This window comes from Myodes glareolus, chromosome 9 (genome assembly GCF_982192425.1).
Source record: "Myodes glareolus chromosome 9, mMyoGla1.1, whole genome shotgun sequence".
Lineage (NCBI taxonomy): Eukaryota > Metazoa > Chordata > Mammalia > Rodentia > Cricetidae > Myodes > Myodes glareolus.
In genome coordinates this window covers 102,353,004-102,374,584 of record NC_142034.1, presented here as the reverse complement: position 1 = coordinate 102,374,584, position 21,581 = coordinate 102,353,004, and the positions used below count along the sequence as shown (strand labels likewise).

At 44.7% G+C, this 21,581-nt stretch overlaps 1 protein-coding gene across 1 annotated transcript in view; it reads left to right on the top strand.

The window, feature by feature from the left end:
* Grin2a (glutamate ionotropic receptor NMDA type subunit 2A) overlaps positions 1-21,581 on the top strand; it is a 419,855-nt gene that overhangs the window by 222,847 nt on the left and 175,427 nt on the right. The window contains exon 2 of the mRNA XM_048433182.3: positions 851-1,443. Coding sequence (XP_048289139.3) covers positions 851-1,443 — 593 coding nt within the window. The remainder of the gene's footprint in view (positions 1-850; positions 1,444-21,581) is intronic.

The following is a 21,581-nucleotide window of genomic DNA, read 5'->3' as shown; positions in this document are numbered from 1 at the left end:
ATTCTCCTTGACCCACCTCTACTTTCTGTCTAGTTGTCCTGCCTATACTTCCTTCCTGGCTACTGGCCAATCAGTGTTTATTTAAAACATAATTGACAAAATATAGACAATTGTCCCACACCACGACACAGTCCAAGAGCTCCAATTGTGCCCTTGTGAAACTTTCTGTACTTCTGTGGCTCCTTTGTCTCTGTTGATATCATTTTCATGACACGACCCTGAGGACTAGATCAAGTTGGTGTCATTGGAACTGTGTGGGCAGAAATGGATGGGGAAGGGGAGTCCAGAGGAAAATGAGAGTGGATGATGATGAAGGAAACAGCAAATAGTCTTCCTTGTGCTGGCACTGAGCTTCTGGGCATGAATCCTTTCAAGTGTGCATCTTCTGTGCACGTTCCAGAGCCTGGCACAGGTCAGCAGTGTCTATTTTTATTATTTGTGTGTATTATGTGTGCACGTGTGTGTTCATGTGTACATGTGTGTGCCAATGCACACATATGTATGTGTGTATGCATGTGGAAACTAGAGGACAGCCTTAAGTATTGTTCCTCAGGAGATGTCTACCTTGTTTTTAAACAGTGTTTTACTGGCTCGTAACTTGCCATATCAGCTTGTCTCATTGGCCAGCGAGCTCTAGGAATCCGCTGCTCTCTCTTTTCAAGTCACAGGTACTCGTGACTTGCATGACAAACACCAGCTGAGTCATGTCCCCAGCTCTTCATGAAGTGTTTCAAATGAGTTGATGTTTTCCTCTGTTTTCTAGAAAGGGTATCTCTAGGTCTACAAAGACAGAACACTGCCTAACAACTGCCTCTGGCCTCACCGTTTCTGTCTTCTTATCTGTTGGCAGGATCCGACATCCACGTTCTTCCAGTTTGGAGCATCCATCCAGCAGCAAGCCACGGTTATGCTGAAGATCATGCAGGATTATGACTGGCATGTCTTCTCCCTGGTGACCACCATCTTCCCTGGCTACAGGGACTTCATCAGCTTCATCAAGACAACAGTGGACAACAGCTTCGTGGGTTGGGACATGCAGAACGTGATCACACTGGACACCTCCTTCGAGGATGCCAAGACGCAGGTCCAGTTAAAGAAGATTCATTCTTCTGTCATTTTACTCTATTGTTCCAAAGACGAGGCTGTCCTCATCCTGAGTGAGGCTCGCTCCCTCGGCCTCACCGGGTATGACTTCTTCTGGATTGTCCCCAGTTTGGTCTCTGGGAACACAGAACTCATCCCCAAAGAGTTCCCATCGGGACTTATTTCCGTCTCCTACGATGACTGGGACTACAGCCTGGAGGCGAGAGTGAGGGATGGTCTTGGGATCCTAACCACTGCCGCATCTTCCATGTTGGAGAAATTCTCCTACATCCCTGAGGCCAAGACCAGCTGCTACGGGCAGGCAGAGAAGCCGGAGACCCCTCATCACACTCTGCACCAGTAAGAGAAGGCTCTTTCATTGTCTAACAAAGATGGGTCAGAATTTTGTTGCTATGAATGTTCACATCATAGACACTGGTAAAAGTACAGACATGGCATACAGAATGTATTTCCTTGGAGGGAGTTTGCTTTGATTTACGCTCATTTGTCTTTTCCTCTCTTCCTGTCTCACTTTAGAGATAATAAGTAATGTAAGGCTATCTTTTAGACAGAATTTCATTAAATAGCCATCACTATTGGAATTTGCAATGTAGCCCAGGTTGGCCTCCATCTCACAACCTGCCTGTCAGCTCCCGAGTGTTATGCTCACAAGTAATGCTGTAGTGCTGACTAACAATTTATTTTAGGAGCTTTTTGCAACTTGGTTTCATTTTCTTTACTCAAAACATACCTTGAAAACGTCCACTTGAGAATTCCCTTCTGTTTATCTTTCTCCCTTTCTCACATCAATCTTCTGTCTGTCTGTCTGTCTGTCTGCCTATTATCTATTGTTCATCTATCTGTCTATCTCCCATCTACTTATCATCTATCTGTCTATCTGTCTATTATCCATCTATTAATGATTTATATGTCAGGTAAACTTTTTGTAACATCCATGCTTCATTCTTCCAGATTCATGCACCATGATTTGTTTATTTATTCACTCTTTACATTCATGAAAATTCAGGTTTTGTTTCCATGTTTTTTTCCCATTAGAAACTCAGCTGTCTCTTTTTGCCTGTATGCAACTGATTGTCTAGGCTTGGTTCTAAGAAGTAGGACTTGAGGGGTCAAACATGTAGGCATCTTCAAGTATCCATTGCCAAACTGTCCTAAAAAACAATGACATCAATTTATATTCACACAACAATTTGTGGAATCATCTGATGTCCCACATCCTCAGCAGCTTGTTCTGATTTGGGAAAATTGATGCATCCTGGTCCCCAGCTGAGTCTGAATTTCTTTTCTTCTTATATGGCAAGCATCTTTGGAGGTCATTGGTGATCTTGGCAATCATCACTCTTAAAGCCACATTCCATTCCGTTATATTACTGTAGTATAATTTATTTAACTGACCCATCATGATGGGTATTTAAGTTAAATTTTATGTTTCTGGGAAGTGTCATTATTCTTTGTGGCTCATCATTATAGCTCAGCTGCTAAGATTTAGAATTATTGTTCAGATACCCATTCTGCATGTTTTTGCCTGATGTTTGATGATGTAATCCATGCTTCATTCCTCACATAATGAGCAGTGTGGCACCGTGATTAAAGGCTGAACTGAGGAGTGATGACATTCATGCTCAAATCCTGTCTCCTTTGTATCCTGCAGGACATGGGCAATCACTTTACCTTTCTGGGTCTCAAGTGCTTGTCATAAAGTGGTAACAGTGGTCCATGCTTTCTAGTTGGGTCATTCTCAAATGACAGCATGTATTGAGACAGCTGGAAGGACTTGGTGAGGCTCTGGGTCTGCACTCAGAACTTCTGTTGCATTAGCAGGTCTGGAATGAGCTCACAGAATTGGCATTCCAACTCAGGAGGGTGCAGAGATTGCCGCTGGGGGGGGGCGTTCTTTGAGAACCATGGTCCTAGGAGGAGTCCTGAGTATGGAAATAGGGGGTCTGATATGTGAGAAGTGATGCTGCTGATCATCCAATAACCATCAGAGTTATCAATGAAATATGGCCCCATTCAAGACTGTAGTCAGCAGGCAGTGTTGGTTGCCTGTACAATAATGCTATCCTAAAACATCTCTGGATGATTGTGAGTTTGAATCTGCTACCTTTCAGAGTTTACCTCTGAAACAGGACCAGGGGTGTGTGGTGGTGGTGGTGGTGGTGGTGGTGGTGGTGGTGGGGTGTGTGTGTGTGTGTGTGTGTGTGTGTGTGTGTGTGTGTGTGTGTTTATGAGTATGCATATGCTGTGGCCTGAGTTTGGGGAGGAAGAGCACAATGTCAGCTGTCAGTCATTACCTTCCACCTTATTTGAGACTGAGCTGCCAGGTTAGACGGCGCAAAAGCTTTTGTGCACAGTCCTGACTCCATCTCTCTGTCAGTGAAACAGGAGATCCTCACATCGCGTCCTGCTTTTATGTGCATCCTGGGAAACCGAACGTAAGTGCTCAAAATTGTGAGACAAGCGCTTTAACCCACGGAGCCACCTTCCTAGCCCAGGATGTTCTTTTTCACAACTAACACACCCCTGAGGAAAACAGATGTTAAATCAGAAATCAAGGTCCGTTGACAGTGCCCCCACCCATCCTACTTCTAGGTAGTCACATTCAGCATCCTAACTAATCATCCAAATATCAGGAAAGAACTCAGATAACGCAGTGTGGACATGGGAGCTTCTTAGGAAGTCAGGCTTGCTGCCAGCCTAAGTCAAGGGCTAGGCTAATGAATTCACACTCACTTTAATAAGATGTGCTTTGCCGCTGGCAGACTTAGATATCTATTATTTTGTGGGAAACATAACTCAATTGTAAGGCAATTGAAATGCTTTATATATAGAAAAAGGAATTTGAGAGGGATAATTGCCAAGACATTCAGATTTCTTTCCAGGGACCACCCTAGATTCCATTCTTTAAGGAAAGAAAAAACCGAACCCCGAGGCTGTGAAGTGTGGTTCGGCTAGTTCCATAGGCTTCCCTTTAGAATGCATCAGCTTTGGAAATGGCATTCTCACCCGAGAAGCAAGATGCAAAGCCAATGAGTGTGGTGCCCACTGTCCCTTGAGAATGGGATGTCTTGCCATCCACAGAGGGTGGTGGTGCACACGCAGACTGTGAGGCTGGTAGTGGCTCCCAGAGGTTCCGTCATTCTCTCCCTGCCACACCCCTCTTCCTGCCAGTGCTCCTCACACACACATGCTCCAGCAAGGAAAGAGTGGAGCCCTGCAGGATTGCCCTTGTCTAGGAGTTGGAGACACCCCAAAGAAAGTAACCAGGGAATACCAAGGACACTGTATTCTCCTGGCTCCCCGTTGTTGTTCCTCACACATAGGAAATCTTGTGAGGACTCCTGGAATACACAGTGAAGTTAAGCTTTGACTTCTGTCCCCAAAGACCATTGCAGTCTAATGAAAATAAGAGGAATTTGCTCCAAAACAAACCCTGTGCAGAAGGATTCACTTTTTACATCTATCTATTTTGTGTGTGTGTGTGTGTGTGTGTGTGTGTGGCATTGGGCGTGCATGTGCAGGTCAGGAGACAGCTTTCTGGGAGTTGGTTTTCTCTCACTTAGCATGGGTTCCAGGAATTGAACTCAGGCCCTCAGGCCCTCAGGCTTGGCAGCAAGTCCCCTTCCCCGCTGAGCCATCTTGCTGGCTCCAGAATTCTTTCACTTTTAAATACTGAAAAAGACAGCTAGCAGTAGAGAATGTAATATACTCAACACAGAGAATGAGGATGGTATGTCATGTTTGCGTGAACATTTTAAACAAACAGTACATTAGTGGCAGTACAGAAGTCTTGGTTGCTTCCATTTGCAATCTTGCAAGGGCAGGAAAACCCCTACAGTGAATGCAGTGTACATGCAATGTGTATGTGTGCTTATGTATTCACTAAAGATGCAACCACACACCCAGCCCACAGTTCTTTTTGATGCGTCCCCATGACATCGAATGCATCCAATCTGCTTGGCTTTAACCTTGCATTTTCAAGGCCACTGTGAAGATATTGTAATTCCAGTGTGATCATCTCAGTGGCTGCTTCTGTATTCTGCCACACCCATGCTTTACTGTTTATCTAACCATCCCCTGTTGGTGGGCATTTAGTTGGTGGATAAAGGCAGGATCTGGGCATGCGAAGGCAGTGAGCAGATAAGGCTGATCTGGGTATGCACGCTTGCTCAGTGGGACCCAAGACTCTTGAGTTAGAGTCTTACTTCAATTGCTTTTTATTATATTTTCAGCTGAATAAAGCCTTAATTTGCAAAGCATCTTGAGAACAGATAACTTTCCTTACCTCTACTGTGTAGAAGGGAAGATAAAGCCAGTATCAGCTGAATTCATACCTGGTTCTCAGCATGAACCATCAAGAGCAGCTTCAGCCAATTCAGCCTCCTTGGGGCTCTTGGACATGTGACTCCTGGCTCCCAAGTTCATTGATTATAATCTTAGAGTTCCTGCAGTTGGGGTATTGGAGTGATGCACTGTTGTCCATGGTGTGCAAGGGGCAGTTTGCTGGTCATAGAGTGTTTCTGATCTTATTGTGGACTTGACTCTGCTCTTATGGTTTCAAATGGTGGGATATAGATAGGGGGGAAATTTCTTCATGTTTTAATATTCCTGGCTTTATAGAAAATACTTTGAAAAGAACAGTCAGCATTTTCCAAAGTTCAAAAATAGCTCAGCCATATTATGCAACCTCTTCCTTGCTGCTGCAAAGTTATTAAACATCTGCTCCTTCGCCAAGCACAGAGCACAGCACAAGTAACTCCCAGAGTGTGAAGGCAAACCATGACCTGTTTCCTGGTGTGGATCCCAGTTCTGTGCCAAGGCTCTGTCCCATTCAGGAACAGCCAGGGAGACAACACTGATGGGGTGTGTTCCCTGGAGTCTGGGCTGCTGTGACTTGAGCCTCTGATGTGTTATATCTTATATCTCCAGATGTAAGGGTCTGGGTGTCTCTCAACTCTTCCCCATTTGCTGTCTTGGAAGTCACTTGGAGATAAGGTAGGCATGTGACTGTGCCTGGCACATGGACGAGCAGGTTATAAATGCATGAGGTTAAAAGTCGAGCAGCCCCAGTCTGAAAACACAAACTCTCAAATGCCCCAAAAGCCAAAACTTAAGTGCAGATATGATGTCACAAGTGAAAAATTCCACACTGAATCTCCTGGGGTCACTAAGAGGACACAGCTGATTTCTGGCCTTGTGTTTAAGAAACGTAAATGGGGCTGGGGTTATAGCTTAGTTGGTAGAGTGCTTGCTTAGCATGTAGAAAACCATGGATTTTACTCTCCAGTGAAGCATAAACCGTGTTTGGTGGTAGTGAACACCTCTAACCATGGCACTTGAGCAGTAGAGACAAGGAAGTAGGGAGTTCAAGGTCATCTTTGGCAAAATAGTGAGTTTGAGGCTAGCCTGGCCCTCCCTGGAAAAGGAAGGAAGGAAGGGATGGAGGGATGGAGGGATGAAAGAAGGAAGAAAAGAAGAAAGGAAAGGAAGGAGGAAGGAAAGGAGGGAGGAAGGGAGGAAGGAAGGAAGAAAAGAACAAAGAAGGAAAGAAAATGAAAAGAGAGAAAAGGAAAGATGACTCCGGGATTCAGAACTTGGATCCCATGCCTGAGATACTCCATTATGTCTACACAAATGTCCCCAAATCTGAAGAACTCTGGAAGTCGCAATTCTTCCAGCTTCAAGCACTTCTGAGTAGAGATGTCCTGATGACACACGAGGGAATAAAATTGTGCATGGAGCAGATGAATCTGCTTACCACAGCCCACAAAACTGGTGTTCATGCTCCACAAAATGGTGAGAGTCTTTGGTGTGCTGGCGTCAGCTCCCTGTGGGTGGGGAGACGGCAGCCCAGCACATGGCTATGGGGCCAGAGATGTACTTTTACCTCTGGTCTTCTGCAAGGTACTAGGAGTGGAACAAGGCATGGTCGAGTCCAGCTGACTAGAGCAGAGGTGCTGGAGGAAGGAGGTGCTCGCATGGGCACAGCTCATCAAGAAGGCAGCAGCATCCAACAACAGGGTGCTCTCTGTGCTCCGTCTCCAGGCTTCTTTCTAGATAGTTTGTAATTCATTCTGTTGGTGACTAAAGCTCCAGCCATAACCCTTGTGTTGTCTGTCAGTTCACAAGTGTGGGCCCAGGTGAAGTCCCTGTCACACCTGCACTGTGGTTTTATGGGATGGAGAGGATTACGTCTGCTGTGAGTGTGTCCGTAACTGTTTATCTGTGCATGGGTGTGTATATGTGGTCATGCTTACACATTGGAAGGGACACCTTTTGGACTCAGGGAAACAGAAGTCATTAGAAGGAGATGAGTGTTTCTCAGACCCAATCTTGTCATAGATGTGCTTCAAGAGAAATGTGGTCTGGGAGAAACTGTGGTTGTGTGATCTGTGCAGTGGGCTTGACCTTGAACCTATTATGAATTCACCAGTGTAACCTTCCAACTACTCTGAGCACTGACATTTCTCTTGGAGTTGGACAACTCCCCCCCATCTCTTTATTATCTCTTTCTTTTTCACACACACATACACCTCTCTCTCTCTCTCTCTCTCTCTCTCTCTCTCTCTGTGTGTGTGTGTGTGTGTGTGTGTAAGTATAGAGGGCACTATCCCTTTATCTCTCTCTCTCTCTTTTTTAGCAGAATTAAATGACCCTTCACATGCAGAACACTTGATGTGACTCCTGACGCGCACTAGACTCCTCAAATGCCCACCGTGTCCATCACCTCACCTCCACCACCCTGTACTGTGCGCTGGTCATACTGCAAGCTATGCACAAAACAGGGAGCGGGAGACAGTTGTGTGTCTGAATTTCATACTTTTTAGGATTCATTTATCTTTTCATCTTATGCCTGTGTTTGTGTGTGTGGGGGGATATGTGCACATTAGTGCAGGTGCCCGTGGAGGGCAGAAGGTGTCATCAGATTCACTGGAGCTGGATTCATAAGCCCCCAGGAGCTGTCTGAAACGGCACAGAGACTGAACTTGGGTTCTGTGCAAGAACAGGAATCCCTACTGAGCCGTCTTTCCAGCCTCTGATTCTATGTGCTGGTGACTGCCTGACAATACACATCCTGTGGCTCCTGCTTTAGTTTCAGGAGTAGAGTGTGAGGAATTCACTGCTTTGGAAGCCCTCAAGTGCTCTTTAGCACAAAGGCGTGGGAGAAACACCCCCTCCTGGTTTTCGAGATTAGTATTTGAAAGAAACTTAACTGACTTTCCTTGATACCAGCTTGGCCACTATCTCTCCCATCGACTGCTTGATCCTGAAAGTCAGGCTTGTGCTGAGGCAGCAGCACCGTCAGTTTCCCTGACAGGAAAGGTCTACAAGTGAAAGCCAGGTTAACCAGTGTCCAGGTAACGCTCAAACTCCCCCTTCATCTTTATTTTCCGAAGAAGCAGAGGAAAGAAAGGTTTCGGGTTTAATGGCCGCCGGGAAACTGCACTAAACCTGCTTGGTGTGTTTTTATTTGATAATCAGAATTCTCGCCGTTGGTTTCTTTTAAAATGCCAATAAAAGAGCTTGCTCCGTTAATTCTCCGAGCCTGACTGCAGTCGAGCTTCCCTGAGCGAATGTGATAACTCTTTGCAAATATTTATCAGTGGGATCAGCATTTACTGCACAAACATTCCTTAGAGCGCTAGCCACTCCAGAGAACGCGCTATCCTGTGACAGAGTCTGCGCTGGGCTTCTGGTGATGGGGACCCTCAACTCAGGAATGTGGTCCAGAATAAGTCTGCAAGGGACAGAGAGAGCGCGCACAGGGGCGGGTGCCAAACTGAGACAAGGTATTCTGCACCAGCCTCTGAATGTAGAACATGGATCTAAACAGTGCTGGCCCCATGACGCTGCCTCTCTTGGACAAGTGGCTTAACTTCGTCATGTCTCCATTTCCTTAGCTGCAAACATGGCAAGAGCTAAATGGAGGATGGTAGTGGCGATGGCATGCATGTGGTTTTCAGCCGCGCACCTAGGCTACAGTTGCCACTTTACAGGGCGCCACTTATTGGTCTGGCCTCCCTCGGGTGTCTTGCTGGACCCAGGAGGGGTGGTTTGAGTGCTCTGGGTACCCAGCCTTGGAGCTCAGTGAGCAGCGTGTTTCAGTGCTGGTGCTGTTTATGCCGTCTTTTCTGGAACCCAGCCTTCTCTTTCTTGGCTGGAAGTCAAAAGCACCGTATGCCAACCCCGCAATGCCAGTCAATCATTTCCAATTGGCACCCAGTGAATAGCTCGACAAATGGTGGAAACTTGGTGTTGGCAACTCAGAAGAGGCAGCAGTTGCCTGTGACTTTACCTTGAAGGGAAGGTGGTTTGGGTTGTTGGTGGGGGAGTGTCACACACAAGCACAGATATTGTTCAGATTTGCCTAAGGCCACACGTAAGTCTTGGAACCAGCACACTTAGCAAAAAAGACATGGATCCCTTTCCTTCAGGGTGGAGTACTGGAGACACTTTCATTCTGAAACCTGGTGACTTTGTAATATATAGTGATCGCTTGCTGTGACTCGTCTCAGGGAGAAGAGAAAGCAAATAGAAGCTCTACCTTCATTACTCTGGGCCTGCAGGCAGAGTGCATATGGGGAGTGGAGGTCTCAAGGTGTAAGCACAAGAACCAGCCAGGAGGCGATAGCAGAGATGGCGACTTGACGCCCCTAGTGAACCCTGGGTATTATGAGGTTCAAGTTGGGACCTTTGTGGCATCCGTAGCAAGTTGGTCCAAACGGGCGGATGCCAGAATATGCCATGCAGACAAGGCTGAAGGGTGGAATTTATTGAGAGGAGGTTAGGGGAGGAAGAGAGGGGAAGAAGGGAGGGGAGCAAGGGAGAGAGAGAGAGAGAGAGAGAGAGAGAGAGAGAGAGAGAGAGAGAGAGAGAGGCAGAGACCTGCTTACCTCAGAAGGGAGATTGGGAGTGGGCGGAGCTTGTCTCTTAAAGGGACCTTTGCACTTGAGTAGAGTGAGGGTGCTCGCCATGCATAGAGGGGTGACTGTGCCCGGTTCCCAAGCGGCACCTGGATACTAACACTGGGTGCTATGTTAGTGAAGCCTGACAGATGACCTTGGCATTATGAAAAGAGATAGCAACCACTTTTGAGACTTGTGCATCTGGGTAGATGATTACACTGGTGAAGAAACACTGAGTTGTGGGTAGAAATCAGAGATAGTGTGTATTTCAGAAGTGTTGAATTGAATATACTTTTGAAGGATTCAAGTGGGAACCTCAAGTAGGCAATTCAACAGGAGTATCGGAACTCACACCAAAAAAATACAATGCACAGGGTTTGAGATTACTGATGGCTTTTACAGTCCCCAAATTGAGTGAGATGCTATTATGTTTTGAGTGTGAAATGTCCCCTGTAAGCTCATGTGCTTATACACTTGCTCTCCAGCTGGTGGCGCTGTTTGGGAAGGTTGGCAGAACCTTGCTTGGAGGAAGTGAATCACCAGAGAGATACCTTAAGGTTTAAAAGCCTGGACATACTTCCTGCCTCCCAACTGTGTACCGTGTGACCAGCTGTCTTGGTTTCTACGGCCACTCTTTCTCCACCACAGTGGACTGTGTCCTTAAACTATGAGCCAAAATAACCTTTCCCCTAATAAGTGTCTATTTATTAGGTACCTGTTCAGAGCAATAAGACAAACAACTAATATAATCGCCTAGAGGAAAATGAGAAATAAAAGGAGGATGCAGGTTCAAATTGAGAGGCACCTGAATATTAATCAGTGTGAAGGAGAAGGAAAGTGTTGGACGGTGGTTTCCATCTGTGCCTCTTCATGTGGGTGTGCTGGGCTCGGCTCATGTTTGGTGCTATGCTGGAACCTGCTGGGTCTCTGGAACATCTACTATGTATTATGTATTCCACATGGAAGCAGGTACTGTGGCCCTTCCAAAGATGCCGTAACTGTGGCCACCAATGATATATCTGGCTCTCCGCAACCTAGCAGAATCACGCCAGGAATTTTTATCAATACTTGGAGGAAGTGGAAAGTCCCGTGTGGTGAACTATCAGACTGCTCGTCTCAGCAGTGAGCCCTTTGAGTCACAGGCAGCCAACCTCATACTGTACTGAGCCTGAGCTGGGACGCAGATGGCAAGCCATGTGCTTGTTCTGGATTGATGCGGAGGTGAGAGGCTGTGGAATTGGAGAGGGATGAGGTGATGGTTCTGGATAGGGAAACAGTCTCTGGATTTGTTTCACTGTGGAAGTGATTTGGAAAACAACTGACACTCCACAAAGTGGCCACATTAAATATCATTGCTATGGAAAGAGGAGAGATTTGAGGCTGAGTGCAGAGAGGCGCTGTGTGGCTTGCCCTTGGGTGGATATCCTGGAACCGCCCTGCCTAAGCATGCCCTTCCTCCTATGCAGGGCAGAGACCCTCCCTGTCCCGGCCAGGAGGGGGAGCTAGAGAGCTAGGCTGGTGTCTCCACCTGTTCTCTGCCTTTGTCCCTGGGGCGCTCCCTCGCCTTGCTGTCACTTGGATGCTGCCTGCTGCAGGTGCCTCTGAACCCTTGTCCAGCTCCTGGTGACAGAGCCTGGCGTGGATCCCAGGAATGGAAGGATCACTGTCAGGCCCAATGACATTGGCTGTGTTCTGCGTGGGCAGGGAAGGCCAGCCACATTTCTACCCAAGCCCCGAAGTTTGGTGAATGAGCTGACAGATCTGCCGAGGTCTGGCGAGTTGTCCAGATCACCACAGTTTCCTGAGGTCTACCCCATTCCGTCAAGTCTTGGCTAGAATAAAAATCAACCATGCTAAGCCGGGCGGTGGTGGCACACGCCTTTAATCCCAGCACTCGGGAGGCAGAGGCAGGCGGATCTCTGTGAGTTCGAGGCCAGCCTGGGCTACAAGAGCTAGTTCCAGGACAGGCACCAAAAAACTACAGAGAAACCCTGTCTCAAAAAAAAAAAAAAAATCAACCATGCTGTCAGTTTCCCACGGAGTAGCAGGGAGCTCTTGAAGAAGAACTCACTTCCCTTATGTTTTTACTGCTAGTAACAAAAAGAACTTCTAAAAATTTAATTAATGCATCATATGTGTGGATGGAGGTGGGAGACTTCATTTCACATGTTGCGTCGGAATGTATCTCAACAGGTGATATGTGTGACATGAATGCACATGTGTCATGATCATGAGACCGCCACGAACTCACTGATGGCTTCCTTTGTACCAGTGAGTTCTAATGTCTTCCCTTCATATTTCAGGTGTGAATTAGGGTGCTTCCTCTTTCAGGCAATATCCCTTTAATTCAGCCATTATAGTGAAATTATTCCACATAACGGAAGTTGCAGACGTGTGTGGACGCCACGTGCAGTATGATCAAGGGATGTGTATGGACGCCACATGCAGTGTGATCAAGGGACATGTAAGAACTTCACATGCAGAGTGATCAAGGGATATGCATGAACTTCATGTGCAGTGTGATCAAGGGACGTGTATGAACTTCACATGCAGTGTGATCAGGGACATGCATGAACTTCATGTGCAGTGTGATCAAGGTTCTGGATCTTTGCCTTATGGTGAGAATAGAGTTGGTGAGAGTCAATTTTTCTCTCTAGCTGAATTTTTTTCTATTATCTTTAAGTTTTCTGTGAACAACACCCGAGTTAACTTTTGTTCAAGGCCAGATTAGTGATGTTTCCATCTTTGGGCCAGTACCAGGCATTGTCAAGGTGCCGCTCATCGGCAGGTTTAGTTCTGGCCTCTCCCTCAGTTGCTGAGAAGGCTGACAGGAGACAGTTAAATTAAATCCGAACACCTGTTGCTGGCACAGGGCTGAACATTCCCCAAAGCACGCAGGCTCTTATGTAAGACATGGTGTCTTACATATATATGAGTTCTGTTAAGAATGAGAGATGGGTAAATGCCGGATAGAATACCCTTCCATTATCATCTTATGCCCAATGAGAAAACAGGACCAGAGATGTTCTATACCTCCACAAAAGCGACAAAGCTAATATAAAATAATACTAGGATTCAAATTTCATTTTTATTGGTTCTACATCCCACTATACATTTTCAAAGGTTGCACCTTGGCCTATATTCTCACTCTCTCCCCTCCCCTGTGCGCGCACGTGTGTGTGTGTGTGTGTGTGTGTGTGTGTGTGTACTTATATAAGTCCCAGGGAGTAAGAATGCTGGAACTGAAAAGATGGCTCAGTGGTCTAGAGCACTTGTTGTTCTTGGGGAAGACCCAGGTTTGGTTCCTAGCACCCACATGGCAGTTCACAGCCTTCCCTAACTCCAGTTCTAGGGGATCCAATGCCCTCTTCTGTCTTCCATGGGCATCTGAAAGGCACATGGTATACAGACATATGTGTGGGCAAAACACACATACATAAAAAGGAATTACAAGATTTTACAGACATCGTGTAACATTTTGAAATGTGCCAAGGGCTCCTGCTGACAATGAGCCGATGTCCTTGTTTGGTGATGATCAGCTCAAAGTTTGAAATGGCCACCAGGCTCATTGGGGAAGGACCTCCCCAGGGGACCTTAGCTCCCACAGCTTCTCTCATTCATAGTACCTCATGGCTTTTTAAAGCATTTTGCTTTGTAAAACATGTACTAGGGAAATTGCTCAGTATGTAAAGTGCTTGCTTCAGAAGCATTAGGACCTGTGTTTGGCCAGGCAGGCATGGTGGTGTGCACTTGTAATCCCAATGCTGGGGAGACAGGCACAGCAAGCTCCTGTGCAGCCAGCCAGCCTTCCTGGTGAGCTCCAGGCCAACGAGAAACTGTCTCAAAAAAAAAAAAAAGAATTAAAAAGAAAAAAGAAAAAGTGGATGCTGACTGAGGAATGACCACTGAAGTTGTCCCTTGGCTTCCATATGTGTGGGCGCATGAGTATTTGAATACGCACAAGCACACACACACACACACACACACACACAAATATAAAGATAAAATTTATTATATTACATTTATCATTGTTTAAATAGTGATCATCATTACTCAAACAAGAACAGAAAGCCCCTAATCCCTGACAGGTACTAAGGTGAGTGATGACAGGAAGATTTTGTTGTTTTATTTTGCATGTGTGTATGTGTGTGGTATGCATGTATAAGTGTCTGTGTTCACATATGTGTAGGCTATATGTACATGTGGAGGCCTGAGGTTGGTGGTGGGTGTCTCCCTTGACTGCACACAATCTTATATACCGAGGCAGGGTCTCCTGCGGAACCCAGAACTCTCCATTTCAGCCACTCTGGCTATCTTTCTTGCTCTGAAGATCCATGTCTCCCTCCATGTCCCTCCGGATGCTGGGATTATGGGTAGGCTTTTCTGTGTGTCCTGAGGCTCGCAACTCTGAATGTACATGTCCATGGTCAGCAGCATGTGCTTTACCCTCTGTACCCTCTGTGCTGCCCACACCCAGCTCACACAGGAAGTTTATTTCATGTTTCCAGAGAGCATTACACCCGGTTGGGAAACTGAGTCTGTGGTGCCTGGTCTTGCCTGTTCCTCTTCACCAACAGCATTACACTGCGCAGACATTCTCACCTAAAGCTGCTGGAGAGGTCACAGAGGGACAGCTGGTCTCTGGCTTCCTATGGCAATAGAGGGCTCCCTGGGATTGGAGAGTTACTCCTAAGCTTGCACCCGACTTCCTCAAATAAAGTTGCCACCTAGAGTTCTTGTTGAGGGTTTTCTGGTGGCAATCCCCTGGGACTCTGAGACTGTCCTGGCTTTTTGCTGCTCTGACAATACCCAGACAAAAGCGGTTCACAGGAGAAAGGGTTCCTTTGGCTCACAGGTCAGGGTCCAGTCTGTCACAGCAGGAGTCACGCTGGAGGGACAGCTGGAGGAACAGCGTGCTGGCTTGCCTGTCCTCTCCTCCACCTAGGGAATGGTGCCACCCACAGCAGGTGGGTTCTTCTACCCCAGTTACTACACTGCAGACAATCCCCCAGAGGCAGCTCACGGGCAACCACGGTCTAGACAACCCTCTCTCAAACTCTCACCCCAGGTGATTCTAGACATGCCAAGTTAAGAGTTAAAAATAACACCACAGATATCTTTTTATGGAGTCAGAGGTCATGAACCTTTTTCATTTAACTGAAAATTCCAGTTACTGATACTGAACTTGGCAGTCAAAAGCTCGGTCATCTTCCCCAGTGCAGCTCCCAGGCATGAGAGATGGTTGATTTGTGGATTTCCTTCTAAGGGCAGACAGTGGGTGTCCCGATTTTCTGCCGTGCTATGACGGTTGTTCAGTGGTGGAAAATGGTGAAGTCTGCTGTAACTACCACTAAAAGGCACTGCCGGGAGAGTCAGGTTTGTATTTTAACCTGGCACAGTACACAGTTAAAATCTGATTTTTCTTCTTTATGATTGTGGAGTTTTCAATATTTGCTGTAAAAATAACTTTTGGATTTGTAAATTTTAACAGCTAGGGGACTATCAGACAAACTTAATGGTCCTGCTCACCTTTATGAAATTTTATCATACTGGAGGCTGGGGAGATGGCACAGTCAGTTACGTGCTTGCTGTGTAAGGATGAGGACCTGAGCTCAATCCTCCAGACCCACATTAAAACAAACAAATAAACAGGATAAACCAATAGTCATGGGAGTGCATGTCTGTAACTCCAGGGCTAGAGAGGTAAGCAGGTAGGTCCCTGGGACTTGCTAGGTAGTCAGCTCGGCTGAACTGACAAGAAAGCCCCAGTCCAGTGAGAGACCCTGTCTCAACAACAATATAGATGGATAGCGAGGGTTAGTACCAAAGGTTGAACTCTGACCTCATCATGCCCATGCATACACACACACACACACACACACACACACACACACACACACACACACACACACCTTTTTTAAAATTAATATTGACTTATACTCCCGACCAAAGTGGAACAATACAGGGACTGGAGAAAACAAAATAAACAAAAGTGAAACGATCATTTTTGTGACACTGGATATTGGGTAAAAAGGGATAAGAAGTAAGCTAAGTGAGTTACCATCCATCACTGCCTCAGGGGAGTTTTGGCTGAAGCTTAAAGATGGGGAAGCCGGCAAGTGCTGGGAGACACGCTGACTCGGAGAGAAAACTGAGTGTTAGGATGTGGAGGCCCCAGCATCCCTAAGGAAGATGACTATGGAGCTGAGGAGATGCCTCATCCATTAAAGCACTTGCCACACAGACATGAGGTCCAGAGCTCAGATCCCCCAAATTTCCCATAAATGCTGGGTGGGTATCATAGCCTGCCTATGATTCCAGTCTCAGAGGTCAGAGACAGGGAAGGGCTCTTCTGTTCTAGATCTGTGTGCTTATTTCAAATTTCAAGTGTTCTTCACCCTCCCATCCCCAAATCTGATGAAAACATAAATCCACAGTTCAGGAAATTCTGACTTGAGAGGAGAATGATGGACGCTTGCTATAATAAATTCCTTAAAATCTGTTACATACTTACCAGTTACTGGAGCGTGAAGCTACTACAGGTGAGTTATTTTACTCTTTATTACTGTGGGGGAAAAGGAGTTTATTTGGTTTATACTTCTCTATCAAAGTCCATCATTGAGGAAAGTCAGGGTAAGAACTCAAGGTTGCTTTCTATGGCTTGCTCAGTCTGATTTCTTCCTCAACCCAGGACCATCTGCCAAGGGGTCACATCACCCTCAGTGGGCTGGGTCTTTCCATATCAACTTCTAATCAAAACATGCACTATTACCTTGTCTATAGCCGATCAGATGGAGGAGAACACTGAGAGTTCTGTTACCAGATAACTCGAGCTTGTGTCAAATTGACACAAAACTAATCAAGACAAGATGGAAAAGACTTTGTATACAGAAACACAAAGGCACAGCACACACTTCTCACTAGATACAATAAAAGATAAAAGTGGATGGGGAATTTGATGTCCTAAGGAGGAAAATCAATGCCAACCTAGAACTTGCTTGTTTAGGATGGATTCTTAGTGAGTCGACCTGGATGACTTCAAACCGTCAGCTCTCAGTGTCTGTCTACTGAGCACTAAGATTACAGCCGTGAGCTGCCACCACCAGCTACAACCCGGAGAATGAACTCAGAGAGCCGTGTTTTCAGTATTCAATGAGTGAGCTAACTCAATATATAGCAAGCCAAAGTAAGGAAGCAATAGTGAGCCGCAGAAAGAGGAACAGCAGATAACAAGCCATCACCTAAACTGGGCGTCCAGTCGGGGTGATGAGAGTGGCCCAACTGAGAAAGCAGACTGAAGGAAATGCCATCAGACTGAGAGCTCACAGACACGCAGCAGAAATGGACTGCGGAGGCCCTACTGAAGCAGTTGGTTAGAGTCTCTTCTTGAGAGTACTGAACAGGTCAAATCACTCCCTCAGGTGAGGCTTCCGAGGAAAAGAACAGATGGTAGCAGGTAGCTGACATCACGAGTTGGGTGCTTACAACCTCCAGCAGAAGCGGATTGAAGAAACGAAGGAGGTCAGCTGGAGCTCCAAAATCAGCGCTCTCTCCATGAGCTTCTCAAGGCTGAACTGACTTCTTGTTACACTACAGGTACATGCATGAGCACACACGTGCAGTGCACACACACACACACACACACACACACACACACACACACACACACCAGGCAGGGTAAACAACAGTAATATCTGTTAGGAACAGCTTCCTTGTAGCTAGTCTCAAGGACACAGTGCTTTGATTCTGGGCTGCTTTTCTGTTCTCTTCTGCTCTTGTCCCAGACTGGAGCACCAGTTGGCCTGTGGAAAAGGCGTTTTGGAGAAGGCTTGAAATAAGCATTCTGAAGCCAGGTACAGAGAGCCCTCTTCACTCCAGAAATTTACTGACAGGAAACTTGGACAGCTCATGACAGTTTACCTACAGAGTATACATTCCAGATACTAGAATATTTTGCAGGATGAAAATATTTTTCCAAAGTGAAAGTAAAATGTTGGTTTCTGATACATAGAATAACTATGTTGTTCATCATTGACAAATCCAAACTATGAGAAACATTCTGGAAATCTTTTAGCATGAGGGATGGTAATATTAAATGAGAATCTGGATTGTGTAACACAATGAAAATTGTCTGAAATGAAAACAACCTGCATTATATATAGTAGTTTTTTGTTTTGTTTTGCTTGTCTCAAAGTTCTGGCTCTCCTGGAATTCACTCTGTAGGCCAGGCTGGTCTTGAACTCACAGAGATTCACCTGCCTCTGCCTTCTGCCCCCCCCAAATATGGGGATTAAAGGTGTGCACCACCACTGTCCAGCATATATATATATATATATATATATATATATATATATATTGTGTTTTTAAAGAACTAATTCATCTAAAAGGTATATGCGTGTTCAAACAGAAATAATAACTGTTTCAAGGGGTTTACAACATGAAAAAAAAGTAAGATGCCTGTGATGGGAAGTGCACAGAAGTTTCAAGTGAAAGAAGGCACATCAAAGGTTTCTATGCTATCCATAAAGTGAAATATAACCTGAGAACTTTAATATAACCAATAAATATAAAACGATGGGTGCTAAAGAAACCAGTAAATTATAAAGAACCAGATCTTTATCTAACATCATACAAAATAAAAAAAATGTAATTATAAAACCTGAAAAGAGAAGCCAAGTAAAAGGGGGCAAAATAACAAATATAATAAATATTAAAAAATCATGATAGTGTGTTTAAAATGAGCTACCTCATTACCTGCATTGAATGTAAGCGGCATAAGAATCTCACTTAAAAGGGAATGGTCATGAAGTTACGTCATAAAGCAGCTTCAGTTATAAGTTGCTTACAAGAAGCGCCTGGTGATAACAGATAACGAAAGAAACGTGAACACTCTGAATGTTTCAATGTACATACCACCATGAATGAAAAAGTCTAGACTAGCTACATTAGTACCAGACTAACTGAATTCCAGAGCTTCAGTTTTTTATGTGAGAAAGAATGTCATTTCGTGATGACAAATGAGTCAATGTATCAAGAAGACATTATCAGTCTAAATATGTATATATACAATAGCAGAGCTTCAAAATAATGAGGCAAAACTGACAGGGATAATGATAGAACTGAAAGAAGAATTTTAAAATTCACAATTACAGCTGGAGATTTAATATTACTGTCTTCATAATTGATAGAACGAGCAGAAAATCAGTAAGCATGCAGATGATCTTGACATCAGAACCAAACTGACATAACATGCAGCCCTTCACACAACAGCGTGAAAAATGTTTCGGGTTATAAAGAAAGTCTTGATGCATTTGAAAGGAAGAATATCAAAGTATTTCGACGAATACACTGGAATGAGTTATAATTCAACAACATAAAAATATCTAGAAACTTCTAAATATTTTCATATTAATTACCATACTTTAAAATATCTTATAGACCAAAGAAGAAATTTTAAAAATTACCCAAATTATCATTTGGAAGCTGTACAACCTGCTTGGGACAGCATTTTCCCCTGAGGTGTGGGGCACATCACTAGCTTATGGGGGTGACTGGTTTTTTGCCTGGTAAGATCTTGTTCAGGACGGTCACAAGCTGATGTCCATGCAGACCGCTGCGGTGTGAGGGAGGGCATGAGGACTCCACTGCCTGACAAAAGTGAGGGGAACTTGAGTCCAGATGGGTGTGTGGGTGTTGTTCACAGGCAATCCGCATTCCTGGCACTTCTCAGAAAGTTTACACCATGGCAGAAATAGTCCTAAATCCTAAAGTTTAGGACATCAGGTTGTGCCCAAACTTTTTCTTGGAAGCATTTTAAACATTTCTGGGTCTGGCCTTTCTGGAATTGAATTGCACGATATCAGAGCAGGCAGATGCTGCAGACAACTGAGTTCTCTAGTGTTTAATGATTTTTCTTCGTTTTGCCTAAGGAAGGTTCTAGATGCCTGTGCAATATCACCATAGTTTTTAGAGGGTGTGATGAATCCAACCTTGGTCCTCATTTACCACCACACCAGAGAGCAAGTGAACAACAACAATATATTTGCTCTAATTAAAAGTTTCATAAATTATTTAAAGCATCTTGATAATATTAATAGTAAAATATATTTCTAGTTGTAACAAATTATTTTCAACTGGTTTTACAACAGCACTATTGCAAAGTACTTTATCCATGTATGGGGAAACTGAGGCACAGATGAAATAAGATTAATTTTTCACTATTCAGGTAATGCAAAGGCCTCAGACTTCTTTCTGCCAGTGTAAGGGATGTGGTTCCTTTCATACCAATCATCTTCTCTTCCAGGCTCTTTGTGATTAGTAGTAATGATCTGATGAAGATGAAGATGATGATAGTAATGACCATGGTGATGATGGTGATGGTGGTGATGGTGGTGGTGGTATTGATGATGATGGTGATGGTGGTGGTTGTCATGGTGATGATGGTGATGACTAATGATGGTGATGATGACCATGGTGACGATGGTGATGATAACGGTGATGGTTATGGTGACTGTAGTAATGGTGATGAAGATAACCATCTTCATTCATGATGTTTATGATAATGATGACTGTGATTGTAGTTGTTTTGTTTTTCTCTCTTTGTGGCCCACCACTCGGCTCCCAAATAAATCCACTGAGATTTATTCTTACTTATGAGTGCCTGACTTTAGTTTGGCTTGTTTCTAGCCAGCTTTTCTTAAATTGTCCCGTCTACCCTTTGCCTCTGGGCTTTTATCTCTCTCTATTCCATGTACCTCTTTACTTCTTACTCTGTGGCTTTCTGTGCAGCTGGGTGGCTGGCTCCTGGTGTCCTCTCTCCTTCTCCTTTTTCTCACTCCTCTCTTTTCTCTCTTTCTCCTTCTATTCATTCTCTCTACCTGGCAGCCCTGTCTGTCCCTCTCCTGCCTTGCTAGTGACTATTCAACTCTTTATTAGACCAATCAGGTCTTTTAGATAGACAAAGAAACACAACTTCACAGAGTTAAACAAATAAAACATAAAAGAATGTAACACATCTTTGCATCATTAAACAGATGTTCCACAGCATAAAAAAATATACATCTTCAACTTATATTCCATAGAGTGTGATGGTATGGTGATAATGACCTATGGTGGTGGTAATGACTGTGATAAACTCTGGGTACGTCGCCCATTTTATTTTTGCATATTGCAGCCAGTTAATAAATATATGTTGAATAAATTAATAAGAATAACTCCTAACATAGTACTCATCTTGAATAGGGTGCTCTCTTAAGGATGCGTTCATGTACCTTGTCATTTTGTCTTCACAACCCCATGAAATAGGCTGTATTATGATTCCCATTTCACATTAGGAAAATCTGAGAGAAAAGCGATTTTCCCAGTTTTGCTTCATGTCTTCATGGAAGACTCAGACAAAGGTGTTTTTCCAGTCCTCTAATCCTCTGTCTTTGTAGGGAAAAGAGCGAGTGTCAGGTGTGTTTCAAGAGACCCACAGTGTTTCCAGTGCTGTAAAGCCATTCATAGAAAACATTATACTGTGCACCAGAGTTGCCTGCTTGTCTTTAATTTATCACAAAATGTGATTGACCA